The 18,170-nt window shown below is 36.5% G+C and overlaps 1 protein-coding gene across 1 annotated transcript in view; it reads left to right on the top strand.

The window, feature by feature from the left end:
* The first annotated feature begins 4,429 nt into the window (after nt 1-4,429).
* LOC145245825 (ras-related and estrogen-regulated growth inhibitor-like protein) overlaps nt 4,430-18,170 on the top strand; it is a 172,316-nt gene continuing 158,575 nt past the window's right edge. Inside the window, exon 1 of the mRNA XM_080107473.1 lies at nt 4,430-4,821. Coding sequence (XP_079963599.1) covers nt 4,746-4,821 — 76 coding nt within the window. The 5' untranslated portion in view covers nt 4,430-4,745. The remainder of the gene's footprint in view (nt 4,822-18,170) is intronic.

Consider the following 18,170-nt stretch of genomic DNA (forward strand, 5'->3'; position numbering starts at 1 on the left):
AGAAGAAGAGAAATCTGAGCATAGCATGGATCGATTACAGAAAGGCTTATGACATGGTTCCTCATTCATGGATACGTGAAATACTGTTGATGATAAAGGTTGCTGAGACTGTGGTAGGGCTTTTGGAGACAAGTATGGCTCAATGGAAAACAGTGTGACAGCAAACAGAGAGGAGATGGGTCAGGTTGGCATTAAACGTGGAATATTTCAAGGAGATTCGTTATCTCCACTTCTTTTTGTAATGATAATGATGCCACTGAGCATCCTCTTGAAGAGAGAAAAACTGGGATATAACTTTGGATCTGATGACAGACGTCTCAACCATCTACTGTTTATGGATGATTTGAAAATATTCGGTCGAAATGAAAAGGAAATGGAGAGACTGGTCGAACTTGTGGGGACATACTCAGGAGAAATTGGGATGGAGTTTGGGATTAGTAAATGTGCGGTGCTGGTGATGAAAAGAGGAGTAAAGGTTCATTCGAATGGAATAGTGCTGCCAAATGGAGAAATCATGAAAGAAATAGAAGATAATTTCTTCCCCAGAACCGCTAGACTTTGGAATTCCATTCCAGGTCCCTGCTTCCCCAACAGTACTGACGTGCAGAAGTTCAAGTGTAACGTGAACCGACATCTTGTTGCCCAAATCCCTACATAGTACCCCAGTAGTTGTTGCCCCTGATAGTAGCCCCCTACACCAAAGTGGCAATTTGCCTTGTTTGGGGTGAAAATGTAATAAAAAATAATAAAATATTTAGGGGTGCTGGAGGGTGTAGGCATCATGAACAGAGAAATGAAAGAAAAAGTCAGGAAGGAGTATCTTAGAAGAGTGAAACTAATTGCAAAGTCGAAACTGTATGGAGGAAATCTAATGAAAGCAGTAAATGCATGGGCAGTCAGTGTTTTGAGATACAGTGCGGGAATTTTATAATGGTCTGACAAGGAGTTGCATGCCATGGATATCAAAACAAGAAAATTTTTAGCAATGTTTGGTATATTTCACATTCGAAGTAGCATAGCAAGGCTGTATCAAAAGAGAAAGATGGTGGGAGAGGATTGAAAAGTGTAAAAGATTGTGTTAGAACCGAGGAGATGTCGTTGAAGGAGCATGTGGTTAGAAGTGGGGAGTGGATGCTTAAGGTTGTGGCCAATGAAGTGGAGGTATGTGAGACCAAGGCTGATTATGTGAAACGTATGGATAGAGAAAGGGCAGAGGAACTGGCTAGGAAGAAAATGCATGGAAGATTCTTCCAGGATATAGCAGAAGTGGCTGATGAAAGATCATGGCAATGGCTTAGAGCTGGGTATTTGGCTAAGAGTATTGAAGCTTTTGTTTGTGCAGCACAAGAGCAGGCATTAGGAACACGATTGTTCAAAAAAGGTGGTTCTAGGAGAGGAAATTGCTGCAGAATGCCGGATTTGTGGTAAGACCTCAGAGTCAATTGTGCACCTTGCAGCAGGGTGTAGTGGACTGGCCCAAAGAGAGTACCGCAAAAGACACGATCGCATGGGACTCCGGATATATTGGGAGGTGTGTAAGAGGGTTGGGGTGAAGTGTGCTGGAAAATGGTTTGAGAAGGTGCCTGATGAAGTGAGAACTAGTGAGGATGGCAAGGTAGAGGTATGGTGGGACAAAAGTACCAAGCAATTGGAACATAATCAAGCAATTGAACAAGCAATTGGAACATAATCGTCCGGATTTGGTCGTCATTGACAAGGTTTAAAAAAACTGGCAGATTGTAGACTTATCAGTACCCTGGGACAGGAATGTGAGAGAGAAGGAGAATGAGAAGTGGAGCAATTATGCTCCATTGACCTTGGAGATAAGGCGTATACACGGGATTAAAACATAAATAATCCCGGTCGTAGTTGGTACACTAGGAGTAGTATCAAGTCGTCTGGAAGGACAATTGAAAAAATTACAAATCCCCGATGTTTTAGGTGGCCTTCAAACCTCTGCAATTATAGGTACCACCAATATCCTTAGGAAAACCCTTGATCTTTGAAGCTCCTGGTTTGAAGCCGGGATTAAGGGAAATCCTCTGGAAATGAATCCCATCCCTTTCCAGAGAGACGTTCATAAACGAAATCAGAATTATTATTATTATTATTATTATTATTATTATTATTATTATTATTATTATTATTAATATCATCATTATTATTGATATCATTATTATTAATATTATTATTATTAGTATTAATATTATTATTAATATTATTAATTTTCTTCTTAATATTATTATCGTTATTATTAATATTATTATTAATATTATCATTACTATTATTATTATCTTCTTCTTCTCTTCTTCTTTCTTTCTTTCTTTTTTCGATATAAATAAAATGAACTCATTTTTTCCCGTCTGATTTTGACATTAATAGGATTAAAAATCAAGATATTTCATGCAAATATAATATGCACAAACCGCAGAACAATATCTGAGGTGTGTTATAGGCTTATTATTTCTCAAATTCCTCGATAATCTTAGATTTCTATACTTTTTCTGCTGAGAAGTCACGACCAAAATCGGTTAAGATCAATGGAAGTGGTAAAATATTTTCTCTCTAATAAATTCCTCCTCCCCCTGCCACCACTTAACACCGTTTGGGGATCGTTCACAAGGAACAGTTGAGAAGAGAACACCGGTTTGGCTTCGTAGTTCTTTCATGTCAAGTTATTTAAAATCACTAAACTAAGCTGCAGTGCTCTGTGGCGTAGTGGTTAGCGTGCTGGACAATTCACATTATATTTTCACGTTCGCGCCGACCTACCGTAGTCGTTTTTTTTTTTGTTTTTTTTCCTAAACAACTGGAATGGACTTTTCTTGGTGGCCGAACTGTTAACGTTGCAGATGTTTTTTGTTCTTTTCACACTTTATTTTCCTACTTTTACTCATGACTCCGGATTTAATCCTTCCTACTTACCTACCAGACCACTTTTTAAAACTCCCCCCCCCCGTCCCGGAAACAAACACTCGGGCAACGCCGAGTACCGCCGCTAGTTCTTAATAATATTATTATTAATATTATCATTAGTGTTGTTTTTGTTGCTGTTGCTGTTGTTAGTAGCTGTTATTATTAGTTATTGTTTATTATTGTTACTTTATTTTTATTATAAGCGTTATTGTAATTATTATTTTCATTGTTATTATAATTGTTGTTGTCATAATTATTACTAATAATACATTTATTATTGTTGTTATTAGTATTGCTATTGTTATTATTGTTATTATTACTTTTGTTACTATTGTTATTCTTCTTCTTATTTTATTATTATTATTATTATTATTATTAGTATTATTATTATTATTATTATTATTATTATTATTATTATTATTATCTATAATGTATTGAGCGTTATTGAAATATTCTCACAAAATAATTTAATTATCTCTTGTTTCTATATATATTTTATGTGAATTATGTACATATTTTATACGTTAAAATTAACAATTGATGCTTAATTATATAACGTACGTGTGCGTGTGTGTGTGTGTGTGCGTGTGTGTGTGTGTCAGTTTGTATGTGCGTAGTTTTTCACTAATCTGTACGTTAGTAACTTAATTATCGCACTAAAGACCAAAGGCATCTGTTTCACTAACTTCAGCAGCCTCCTCCCTCACCACCATAGCCACAACCACCGCCTAGACTTCATGATCCCCCCCACCTCGCCGCTAACCAACTCGGGGGACATGGATCACATCGTAAAAGCATCAGCAGTGAAAGAGGGGGACGAAGAGGGGGATAAGGACGGTGAAGGGGATGTGTATGCTGAGGATAAGGAGATTGTATCGAACCACCCATCCACCTCTCCATTCTTTGCGAGCCCTTCCTTTCTACGTTTTCCTGCTATTTTTGCGATTACCACTACCAGAACAGCTCGTTTGATTCCAACCAAAGTTTGCGCGCGTGTATCCCCCACCTCTCCTACGCACACCTAACAACATACCAACACGACTCACCTACCCTCGACGCGGCTACCCGCCTTTATCAAGCATTCAGCATGCCCATCAGTCGGTGAGAACCCCAAATACACAAACGGCCTTCTTCCAAACTAGCCTGAGTCTTGTAAACACATTTGTTGATCAGAACTACAAACAAGTTTTCGTCTGCCAATCGAACATACGGATCTATCTATCTATCTATCTATCTATCTATCTATCTATCACTCCCTCTAACTAAAAACAGGTTTCCGTTGGTCAGTGGAACATACGTATCTATCTATCTAAAAACGTTTTTTTTTTGTCGGCCAGTGGTACATACGGATCTATCTATCTATCTATCTATCTATCTATCTATCTATCTATTTATCTATCTATCTATCTATCTGCCTGCCTGTCTCTCTCTCTTTCTCTCTCTTTATATATATATACATATATATATATATATATATATATATATATATAGCATATAATATATATATATATATATATATATATATATATACAGATGTACCTGTTAATTTATCTATGTTAATAGCCATTATTTCCTAAGTATGTTTAACCTCTCTATCCAAATTTGCTTCCAGATATATATCCATAAATATATCGATCTATATACAATTTGATAATTCAGTATACATTCAACAGACCGTCCGGATTCATTATATTTTCCGTACATCGACGTGCAATACATATAACTTTTTTCTAATTGTAAACCATTTTACGCTTCTTGGAAGTCGAATTCATCGCAGGTGTGACCGACTAACCAGTCGATGGCCAATCACACTCAACACCAAAGACGACATGGACGAATTTCTACACCGTGGGACAAAGGATATTAATCTGATCATTTTAGGCAGTCCGGGAGTTGGAAAATCAGGTAAGCTTCAAATTTACAATCAATATTTTTTTACTGATATTGTTTTCATTTTATTTAATCTATTATTGGATTTTATTGTTGTAATTTTTACGTTTTTAGAGTGGATCTCAAAAGGGCATTCTTTCTCGAATTCATGTTTCTTTCTTTTGAAGCGCAAATGAACCATATAATATCTGCAAAACCTTATTTCCTATTTGTCAGTTTAAGGACATCAAAATCATCTTCGAATGATGAAGAGTCACAAAGTGAAACGGGTACTTTTTTAGAATTAATAATAATAATAATAATAATAATAATAATAATAATAATAATACAGAAAAATCCTCATTACGTATGTACCCGTCACGGAACGGAACTGTCATATTCCAAAAATCACGTAAATTTATCAAGTAGTCTCATTTTTATAAAGAAAATAATTTTTTTAACGATTTAAAGCGATTAATATGAAATCGGTAACATTGCAAGGCTGATCTCGCCAACGTGAATTATTGTGGCCTTATTATGCCTTTGGTTTTTTTTTCAAGATGGCTACGCGAGACAGTCACTTTTTGCATACTCATTAAATTTAATATTTTTGATTAAAAATAAAACTTAATCAATTTACGTGATTTTTGGAATATGACATCTTTGTTCTGTAACGGGTACGTAAACCATAAAGATTTTTTTCTGTATTTTCTGTATTTTTTTTAAGTAGGTTGAATACCAATAAACAGTTGTCAGCGATTTTTTTTTTAAATATCACTTTTCATTAAATAATTTCAAATGGCTGGAACTCGTAAATGATTTTGAATTCTCTAAAAAATTGAGTTCGAATGAAAATTTGAATGCGAAAAAAAACTACGTTAATTCATTTGCATTCGTAGCACGAAAAATAAACATCTCTGTTTTATGAAAAAGACGAACTATCACACTATAATGTATTCTAAGTTTATATTCATCCCCTTTCGCGCCCTAGCTTGGCCAGGTGCTTGTCCGGAATTTCATCTCTATTAAAACAACAAAAAAATAAAGAAAGATTCTGTATGATGTACTCGTATTTTATAAATCACTTAAATTAATCATGCAGTTTAATTTTATTTATTTCGGACAATTATTCTCTAAGTTGTTTCACGACGTTTCGGCCAACTATTCCTCCGGCCTTCGTCAGGTGGCAACCGCGACGGAAAGTAACTCTGAATCTCCTGACTGCATTCACTGCAATTACTGCCTTCCGTAGTTGTTGTCATCTCACCACGTTTTTGGCCAAGTAAGACTCTGGCCGGCTTCGGGTAGGATTGAAACCGCTATCTTCAGACAATCATCACCTGGAACTGTAGAGATTTAACGTCTCTATCAACTTCGGGACCTGTGGCGCAGTTGGTAGAGACGTTGAATCTACGGTTTCAATCCTACTCAAAGCCGGCCAGAGGCTTACTTGGCATAAAAAACGTGGTGAGACGACAACAACTATGGATGGCAGTAATTGCAGTGAATGCAGTCAGGAGATTCAGAGCTCCTATCCGTCGCGGTTACCACCTGACGAAGGCCAGGGGAATAGTTGGCCGAAATGTCATGAAACAACTAATAAAAGATGAGAATAATAGTCCGCAATAAATAAATTAATAAATAATAATCATCTTAATGAATTCCAATTAAATAATATTATTTATGTAGTTTTTTTTTTATTATTGATAATGGTGACTTAATGTTAAATGGTGGTACACCGTCATAATGGTTTGAAAAAAATGTACTTGTGCATTTTAATGAAAACAATTAAAAAAAATGAAAATATTGAAAGAAATTTGGATTTGTATGACTATACACAGAGGTACAAAAAAGTTGTCAAAAAAAACAACTATATTACAAATAAATGTTATTAAAGGCAAGTTAAGTTATTTTTCTACCTAACTGCATAATTTTTTAGTGTTTTTATTTAATGTGAAATGTTTATTCGGTTCCATAGCGTAACATTTATTGTATGGGTTCCTACCACCATTTTGTTTTATTTTTTTTTATTTTGAAGTGACTATCGAATCTTCAACGACATCGCGGTCATCTTTTGTTGTTCTCCGGCAGCGTTAACATTACTTATTTTCGAACTGAATAAACATTTTACATTAAATAAAAACACTAAAAACTGATTTAGTTAGGTAGGAAAGTAACTTAACTTGCCGTTTATAACATTTATTTGTTTGCTTTTTTGACAACCTTTTCAAATCTATGTGCATAGTAACACAAATTCTAAAATGATATACGTACTCGTTATGAAATAAAGTTTTCGCAAAAGTAATCACTTAATTTGAGCAAGTATTTTTCTTGGGTTTTTTTACAGACTAAAATCAAATTTTAATGAGGTCGATCGTATCCGGCTATCTTGCTAATTTCGCGGACGAGAAGGGGGATGCTTTTAAGCGAAAAAGGTATTAACAAATGACAAAATGAAAAAGGGATTAAATCAGGACATAAAAACTCTGTAAAATAAGTGAAAAAAAAAACCTAAAATATTTATCTAAGAGTTAACTCCCCTGGCACCCCCCACTTCGTCCGCGAAAAAGGCAAGGTAGCGGGATACAATCGATCTCATTAAAATTTGGTTTTTCTCTGTAAAAAAAAAAAAAAATACTTGATCAAATTTTTTGGCATGAAAGCTTTATTCCATAACGAGTAAGTATAATATAATTTGTTTTTCAATATTTTCATTTTTTTTAATGCCTTCAGTATACTGCACAAGTACTAAAAAATAGTTACGAGCGCTTATCTTTGACACTAACCTAACCACTTAATCTTCTCACATGCGTGTCGATGATTTTTATCTTTCTTGTGTTTGTTTAAAAATGTCTTTTAATTAAAGCATACGGAGGCACAAATATTCTGTCACGTCTTTATCAGTAAAATTTTCAGCATTAAGTAGTCATTTTTAGGGGCCTGGAAAAGGGGGTTGCTAGGGGAGCTAAAGCACCTTTCCCCTTTACTTCTGTTTTAAAAGTGCTCTTTTCAGAGGAATGTATTATAGGCCTGTGCCCCACCGAGACACCGTTTTTTCCACTTGATCATCTGCCCTGAAAAAAGTTTTCTGCGCGTCACTGGTAATTTTTCTCGAGCAAGTGTCCGTGTGTCCAACGTTGCGTGATAAATGAAGCACATCTGTCTATTTCGAACCAAGGTTCCAGTCCTCTTTGCATTCATCCAGCGGAACTCTGGTTTGTGATTTCTCTCCTCGTTCTTTCAATTCTCCTTGACCCTCGGCGATTATTTGGTGTGGCTACAGTTTAAGATGACGCACACACGGAATAAAATTAAAAAATAAATAATAAGAAAAAATTAATCGATAAAAACTAGCTCATAAAAATTTGTTTTAAATTTAAAATATAACAAATAAATAAAATAAAATAATAAATGAAATAAAGTAAAGAAGCAGGGATATAGGGGGTTAATTTACAATTATACAGTTTCAGTTTTCACCATTCAATGTGATGTTTCCTTCTGTTGCACATCTGTAGCATTTTCTATATGCCCGGCCTGTGTCTGTAGCTCATGGGCGTTAATGTCCGCATTTAAGGGTTTTCTTAATATTTCAGCCGTACCTCCTAAACAGATTCCTATCTTTCTCATTCTTTTTTCAAAGTTTTTCCGTATTGTTGCTAGTGCTCCTATTTATTAGTGGTGTTAATTATTATTATTATTATTATTATTATTATTATTATTATTATTATTATTATTTACTCACTTGGAGTTTTAACACTTGTCATTATTGTAAAACTTCCGTTACTCTTTTTAAACAGTGTCATTACATGTTAACATTCAGACCCATGCGTTGTATCTGAGACAGTCGCAAAGCAAGAAAAGAAAGAAATTCGGCTCAGCTTTTATATACAAATATGATGTTACAGAGTCTTAGCTTTGTACGACAGCTAAGTCTCTCTCTCGGTTCAAAATGTTGAGATCCAGCAACAAGCAACAGCAAGATAGCCAGCAACAAATTAAACTGCAGACTAGCTTAATGCGGGTAATGGTCTTCCGCTTTATGGTTTTTTAAATCAGAGATTTGCTTCTCCTAGAAAGGTTGCCTTCACCAACACACACACACACACACACACACACACACACACACACACATATACACGGTGCTAGTTGGCCGTTGACCCAGAAAAAGAGTTCATTCGCCCTTTGGAAGGGATTGTTTTTAATCCTTCAGGGAGACTAGCCGCCCTCCTCACCAAACAAGTCTGGTGGGGGAACCAGTTTAGTCGCCGGTGACCCGACCATGAGGCAGGTAGTACTGGGTTACATGATACCAATAGCACATGACATGACCTGACATAGGCATACATACATACATACATACATACATACATTTAAACAGACAGGTGAGATTTTTATTATAGAAGATGACATGGAGATTTGCTTTTGTATAAAGCTGTCTGGTCTAGATACATTACTCCTTGTTTTTGGCGGCTATTCGTTAAAGACATAATGATTTACTTTAGGTGTTTAGACAATCGTATTGAGAATTGAACGATGCTCGCATTTTATGATTTTAGTTTAATCTTGTCTTAAACAAGTTAATCATTTTGAATTTTGGAAGACAAATTGAATGTGTGAGAGGGAGTAATGTGCGCTATGTTTAGTTAATTTATTTTCACACAACATCGGTGATGAGTAGGTTGAATCCTTCGTGAGAATTCAGATAACGCTAATTTTTTGAAAATTAAAAATAGCTAGTATGTATCAACTAGCATGACGCCCAGCGTTGTTCGGTCGTAAGTTACGCTTAAATATGATAATTTAATTCATGAATATTACGTATTTATTATTATGGAGACAATTCTATATCGATTATTATATCAAACCTAATATAGTAATGAAGTCAAAACGTCAAAACTGATATATATATATATATATATATATATATATATATATATATATATATATATATATATATATATATATATATATATATATGCATTCACCGTCATCCCACTTTTAAAGGATAAAATCGCCGGATCGTCGAAGACAAGGTGCAAGCAAGCAAGCAGAGTTTTATAATCACAGTACTTACGGATACTGCATTAAAAATTAGTAACAAAATACAGCGCAGTATATAATGAACATGTATATAATAAAATAACATTATAAATTACACCGTAAGGCGGGGGGTAAATGCCGTAACTAGGGACCGGAAAAAACATCGCATTCCACATCCTAACCTGAAAAAGACATATCCTAGAGCCACCGTATCCCAGGGTTCTACTGTATCTAGATTAACAAATATTCTCCAAGTTTCAGTGTTCCTTTAGAGTTTTAATATGAATTTAATATGAGCACAACCTCATATGCAACGTGTAAATATTTCAGATTTACACATCAATTATAAGAATTTCTCGATTTTTAATCTGTTTTTGGATACATCTTACGCTTAATCAGTGCATTTAATATATTTTTGTAGAATCAAAATATTGTAAAATATTTACTATTTATTCCCCCCAAACAAGGCACAGTGCTACTAAGTCGTAAGTGGCTACTATTAGGGATCAGATTTACTGAGATCTATGCAAGGAGTGGGGCAGCGAGATGGCTGTTCACATTACACTTGAACGTTTGCATATCAGTACCGTCAGGAAAAGAAGTAGCATGGGAGTGAATTCCAAAGTCTAGCAGTTCGAGGGAAGAAGCTATTTGAGTAAAGGTTTTACAACATATATTGATCTCTGCACTAATGAAGTGGGATTTTCTGTTTGTCTGGTTTGTCGGTGGTATTAGTGCTGAGTTCATCTGCGCATTTACCATTGAAGTATTTGTAAAATAAGCACAGGGATGCCACATTTGGTCGATGAGACAAAGGTTGGAATTTGGCCGACAGTGCGAGACATATTAAGTTGGTGACTTTTTTTTTAACCCTGTCTAAGAACGAGAGACTAGTGGCAGATGTACCAGCCAAGATCTGGCAACAAGACTCCATGCATGAGAGAATAGTGACTTTGTAGAGATACATGATACTCTCAAATGTGAGTAAACTTCTAGCAGGGTAGAGAGAGCCCATCTTCCTTGTAGCAGCCCTAGTGATTACCTCAATGTATTTGTTCCAATTCATGTTGTTTGTGAATGTTAAGCCTAGTTGTTTGACAGAAGTATTTTCAAGTAGTGTGTCATTAGCCATGGAAAGCAGTAATTAAGAAGGTTTCCTGTAATTATTAAAGGAAATAAGCTTAGTCTTGACGGCATTGAACGTTACCACCCAGTTTCGGCCCAATTCTAATACAGACTAAAGATCTCCCTCTTGAGTCTTAGTGATTCCCTTATTATTTGACTACAAATTAGAATACGGGTCATTAAAAATTGATCAGTTTACTTGATTTTATTTGACACCGAGAGCAGCAAACTCTTAGCGAATGCATGCAAATTCGAAGGTTTACCTTAGAACGCACAAAACAATAGCGTAGAATCCATCACTCCATTGATTCGTGTTTCCGCGTCAGACGCGTCTTTACTTATCATATGCAGGAACAGAGACGACCAAACAACTATGGATCCTGATGCCGACTCCTCTTGGATTGTCATCAGATCCCTGTTGGCCAGATTGTGGCCATAACACCGTTTAGTGATCTACAGATGCCATGGCTACTCTACCCTCAATTGGATTTTTATAAATAGCGTATCTTTTACACTAGCATATAACCACCTTCCCAATCACAAGTATTTTTATTTATGAGGATTGTCTGCCTTGTGCAATTGAAGATCCTTTGATGCTGTTGATTTGTTGATTGAGTATCATACATAAATTTCAGATGAACCAAATGATTATACTTGGCATTAATTTGCACAATATCTTTCTAGCTAGAATACTTTCTACAAAGATCCTTACGAAAATCTTTTGACATTGGACTTGAAGACGACCGTGTTGTAATCAACAGGAAAGTAGTGCGGTGGCAATGTGTTCTGCAAACAAGGAACCCTTGCAAAGAAGCCCTATCCATGGAAACTCGGTCTTACTCTAGGCACATGAACGGAGAAAGGAAAAAAATCTTTCGTTGTGACATAAAGACGATTTCTTGCCGTGAATAACTTACAAGGAGGAATCAAAAGGAATCAAAGAATCGGTGTTGTAATCAGTAGGGAAGCACTCCTATGGCAATATGATTAACAAATTGAGAGGCATTGCAAAGAAGCTTTAACCATGAAAACTTTGTCTTATCCTAGGCACATGGAGAGAGAAAGGGAGTTGTTTTTTTTTGTTGTGGTATAAAGAGGAATTCTGGCTGTGAATAACTTACAAGGGGGAACTAAAGAGTAAAGCTCTGTCGAGCACCTACCAGGAAATAGAAGAGATTGCTCTTACAAGATCTTTAAAATCCATCTTGTATTTTGTCAAGCAATGACCGGTTGCTCTTTGTGGCGCCTCACCAGATGTGGCAGCAGTATCTTTGTACGCAGCTGGATCTTTGTTATCTTTATGTCACCTCTAATTGACATTCTACACTATTAAACAAGTAAATATTTACATTTCCCAACTTAAAAATTCTCTATTACTTACAAAAACGATTGACCTTTCATGTGAGTTAAACAAACAAGATTGGTTGCTGCTGCTGCTCCTGGCTGAACAATTCCAACTAATTTAATTTCCATCACGTTTTAAATAAACTAAAATCAAAGAAATAAGACGAAGAAAAAAAAATCATCGCAAAGATACTGTGCACACATATATTGGCAGTTTCTTAAAATGGGAACATCCGCCGAAATTAATATATATATATATATATATATATATATATATATATATAACTTACTAAATATATATAAGATAATCATTGTACTGCTTCCTAGATGTAAATCCACTGAAACTTCTGTGTTTATTGAAAGTGCTCGGTGAATGAACAGACTTGAAAAAATGAATATGTTTATTTATATAAACATACAGACTCTCGCTCTACTGGCCTGACGATGTTGGACCTTCCACTAGCGATCTCAGCAGACACATGTATGCACATATGAAGCCAATAATGTTTGTATAAATAAGCATATTATATATATATATATATCATATGCTTATATATATATATATATATATGTGTGTGTGTGTGTGTGTGTGTGTGTGTGTGTGTGTGTGTGTGTGTGTAAGTGACATTGTCTCTGTGTTTTGGAACTTGTCGAGGGTAAGTCGAACAAATGTGTATCTTTCCTATAGACAGTGTTCGTGATGTTGAAGGTTCAATCCTCAGTGCAGGCGATACGAAGAATACAATAAATAGTTTCTTAAGATTTCCACCTTGTCGTGGTTGACGGAACGAGAACACAGTTTCCGTTTAAAATTTCGGTACTCCTGCAGTATTTTACCCACCGATTTCACGATCTTAGCCGAGCGTTGATCGACATCCGTCGGAAAACGCCGGAACATGGCGAGCGGTACGATACTCTATCAGCCAATCAGGGCGCTTCAAACGAACGCGCAGCAGACGAATAATTTTCATTGAAATTACACACATAGCGTTTCTTTTATTGTTCAAAGTAAAAATACACAGCCTTTCATTTCAGCTATTTAATTTAGCGATAAAAAAAAAAAAAAAAAAAAAAAAACGGGAGCTGTTGGAAACATATTTATGCGAATTTATGTGGAGACAACCCTTTTGTCTCCATAATAAATCAAATCGCGGAAGGCTACCCGGTTTGGGAAGGAGCTTCTTTCCACATCCTCTGAAAACCCTTTGCTCCCTACTTTGCCTCTCTACAGTCAGTAGAAAATCTTCCAGTCGGAACTAAAGATAAACAGTAATTGTTGTCGCCCCCCTGCAAACATTACTGAAAAAAAAAAAAAAAAAACATTGTTGTTACTGTTTAATAACGTTTTGTTAAAAACAAACAAGAAAAAAAAAAAAACATTGAAGTGTTTATTACTGTTGCTTATCCCCCCCCCCCAAAAAAAAAGCTATCGGAAAACAAAATGAACCAAAAAAAAAAAAAAATATTCAACAAAATAAATTTATTTTACTTTAAAAAAAACTTACGGTAAGTGTTTGTGATTTATTTTATCCAAATTTTTTGTATTAATTTTATCCATTTTGTTGTGTGTGTGTGTAATATCTTTTCCTTGTAATGTTGTTGCTATTCACATACTTTTAGCGTTCTTGCACCGTAGCTCCGAATTCTCGGCTTTCGTCGGCGTTAACGCCGAAAGCGTTCGTCAACGCTCGGCTAAGATCGTGAAATCGGTGGGTAAAATATCCCCGTGTTCGACAAGAAGGTCTGATGTTACATCGGTTTAACGGTTGTGCGAATTACGCACAAATCTTAGAACATTAGTACGAATAATCCAAATGATATAAATTATATACGATTAAAGATTCCGAAATATCGATCTCCTATATTTCATCGATTATTATTTCAGATACAAATAAAATCAGATCATTAAAAATTTTATTTGAAGTGAAAGGAATATTTTTGTTAGAATATTTAAAAAGTTTACTCTAAAGTCCCAGTCATTTGATCTCCGATCTATTAATTCGTAAAACAATCAAAAACATAAAGATTATTGATTACCAATCTAGAGCGGCTAGTTGCAAGAACCGGGCGAAAGAGCAGGAGGTTTGTATTGCTCTGAAGCAGGTTAACTGTGGCAGATTGCCGGGACTTGATGATCTATCCTACGAACTGTATTTGAGACTGTCGCCCACGTTTCCGTTTCTTCTGACGGATGCGTTCAACCAGTGGTTTGCTTAGGGATCCATCCCGGGACAAGTCACTAAGGGAGTGATCACTTTGCTGAGGAGAGGTGACGGGCGTGCCAAGGAAGACTTAGATGACTACAGGCCCATAACTCTGCTTAACACAAGAATTCAAGATTTTGGCCAAGATCTTGTCGAATCAGCTGCAGGTTTTTATCGGTGACTTGATCGAACCGGAGCAGAACTACGCTGTGAAAGGGAGATCGATTCAGAAATACTTGCACCTGATCCGCACGATCCTAGAGATGAGATAGAAGACGACAGGGAAGCCGCGCGGGTCAATTTAGACCAGTCCAAAGCTTTCGATGCGATCTACCATAGCTTCCAGGCATCTGTTTTAAAGGACGCCGGTTTAAATCGAGTGGATCAAGTGGATCTCCGTGATGTATCGTTAGCCCACGGCTGTCGTACAAGTCAACAGAAAGTGCTCGAAACCCTTTATCTCTGGGTTGGTTCGTCAGGGTTGTTCGATGTCGCCCCTGCTTTACGCCTCTGCTTTACGTCCCATGCTTTACGTTGGAGCCACTGCTCCGCAAGCTGAGATGTGGGGAGGCAAATTCGTCCCTGCGCGGAATAGCTCTGCTTGGCGGTTCGACCACCATAGTATCCACGTTTTCCGATGACATCACGGTCTTTGTCTCGAGCTTCCGAGACATTGAGATCGTGTCAGAAGTGCTCGCTCGGTATCCTCGGATCCTCAGCGTGTGGTTCGGACTGAGTCTCCAGCTTGAAAAGAATTGGAGTCAAAGGTGAAGGCTGTGGTCAACTCGTGGCTTCCTAGGAAACTTTCCTTAAATGGTAGAGCCGAGGCGTGCGCCACCTACGTCTTCCCTCTCATCATTTACCGACTGGCTGTACTTCCCCTGCCTGCACAACACCTAAAAGCTCTTGTCGAATTCTTGTCCTCGCTTGGGAATGCCAGAATTGAAGTGTCATCGAGACGCCGAGAGGCTGGCTTTCTTGGGCCACTACCTTTAAGAAGATCAACCGTGGCAACTCGCAGTTACTGACGCCTTTCCCGACCTTATTCTCGATCCCTCTGTCAAGAGCCGCTGCAGACCGCTGGGAGTATCTGCCTTCATAAAAGAGTGTCGAGCCACGCTAAAACGACTACCAAAGTACAGCGACCTTTAGACTGCTACCCGTACGGAACTCCATATGAATCTAGTCAGGGGGTCGCCGCCGCTGACGACGAATATTTGGGTTGGCAGCAGAGTGAAATCCACTCCGCGTGGAGTTAGGTGCCAAGTTCGAGTCATCTGAACAATTCGGAGTTCTCTCTGAATTGGCGATTGGCCTGAAATGCACTTCCCGTCAACAACGTACAGTGCAATTTCGGTTTTTTTTTTTTGGGGGGGGGAGCTGTATGCTTGTCCCCGTTGCGGAAGAACTACCGTAGAAAGGACTGATCACGCTTTCTCCGATTGCCGCAAACTCCGTCGATTTAGTCGTATGTCAGCGAGATGATTCCAAGTATCCTCGCCCGATTACCGTATCCAATGTCGTTGACAACGTGAGGGTGCCGTGAGACCGGGAAAGACAAATGGTCTACATTATGATTGTCTTTTTCTGATCAGGATCTGATCACTTTCTTTAAACACCAATTACGAGTGAAAATGAGATGTGATCGAAGACGGCTGTATCGTGCGGTATTTGACAGAAGATTGATACACATAGCAAGTCTGTGTGTACGGAAATGATCCAAATTTGAATACGTGCTCCCCGTCTAGGTGTGGAGTACGCAGTTCTATCGAACCCACCTCGGTCCTACTTTTAGCTTCTTAGCTAGCCGAGTGAGTGCCCCACCCCTCCTCAACTAGAAAGCCTCCAAGATCTCCACCCCCTCCTAACTGCAATTCCTCCTCCTCTAAATTTTATCCATCTTGGAGGGAAAGAAATCAATGACTAATATCCCCCTCACCTACCAATTTTTCTTTTCTCTCTTTCGCCCCATGAAGAGGGCACCCCCACTTAGAGACTGTCCCGCAGGACCTCATGTTCCTTTACAAACCGAAGTGAAACGGGCGGTCTATCGATTAAACGGGTTTGGGAGGGTCCTACTAACCACTTTCGTATTTTTTTTCCTCCCGCACCCTCGACACAAATGAATTATTGTCTTCTTTTGTATTTTTACATGTCAATAAAAAATGTTTTAAACGATTGAGTTAGGGCGCTGGTTTCCCCCCACATTAAAAACGATCTTGTCTCACATTTTGCTTTCGTGGGGAAGCAAAGCATACCAATAGAAAAAAGTGTTTTTTAATATGAATATCAATACACAATAAAATCAAAATCATAGAAGTATATAATACTAGCGGTTCAGCCCGGCTTTGCTCTGGCCCTATGTACTTGTCATAATTTTATGTGCATACGTATATATATATATATGCATTAAAAAGTTTGACTAATATCCAAGTAACCTACATCTTAAATTTCAAGTGTTTAGACCCAAAATTAGCGGAGGAGTTTGGTAGAGTTTTCAAAAGTCAAATCGTTGAACTTTGACCACTTGTCAGCACAAATTTCTGGTCGAAAACCGATTACAAAGATTTTTCCAAATCTCAATACCCCTTATGTCATATCTCGAGTCTGTACACTGAAAATTGGTAGAGTAGTTTGGTAGGGAAATTTCACTGTTATATATATATATATATATATATATATATATATATATAAATGAAATTATAGAAACAATATGAAGACCCTTCGCAGACTCATCAACATTTCTACGATATTAATCGTTTCGTCGTAAAAATGTTGAACTCCTGACGAGATGGTTAAGATTGTAAAAACATAGATTAATCTGCGTAGGGTGTTTTTTTTTTTGGGCGTTTATATAATCTGACTTATAAAAGTTTTACATATATATTGAGCCTAAAGTTCTATAGTCGAGTGCGTATAGTGTTATACTATGACGACACCCTGATTATATTATTTGCTATATTTTATCGCTTTTAAAAGTAATTTATTTGTTGTTGATTAATTTTTTTAGCGTTAATGAATTATTTGGTATTAGCGAAAAGGGACCAAGGAATTAGTTTTCCTTAAGAAATATCGCCCTTATTTTTTAGGGCGTAAACAAATAAATGAATATATATTATTTATTTTGTTTTACTTTTAAAACAGTAACCTACGTACACGTTTTGCTGCTCTCTTTCTGAAATCAATGTGTTTTCGATTGTCAATGAGAAGATATACGTAGATCTTATCATAATGCTATCTTATCTACACATGTGACATCTAAGAAAAACATGATAAAGAAATGTATATATATATATATATATATATATATATATATATATATATATATATATATATAAAGGAACAAACCGTATTGTGTGTTCATCAACGTTTCGTCTTTATTTCGAGACTTCCTCTGGATGAAATAAAGACGAAACGTTGATGAACACACAATACGGTTTGTTCCTTTTTATTTCTCTATTTTGTCGGAATACTATTTTCATTATTTTCATCATATATATATATATATATATATATATATATATATATATATATATATATATATATATACAGACAACAGTTTTAAAGACTAAAGACAAATGCAGAATTTCATTTAAAATTAAACTCGATATTTCCAGTCATAGTAGAATCTTTATCAGAAAAATCCATTAAATTTTGAATTTGGCATTTTGC

This window comes from Euprymna scolopes, chromosome 23, assembly GCF_053919585.1.
Source record: "Euprymna scolopes isolate OS-2025 chromosome 23, ASM5391958v1, whole genome shotgun sequence".
Taxonomy (NCBI): Eukaryota; Metazoa; Mollusca; class Cephalopoda; order Sepiida; family Sepiolidae; genus Euprymna; species Euprymna scolopes.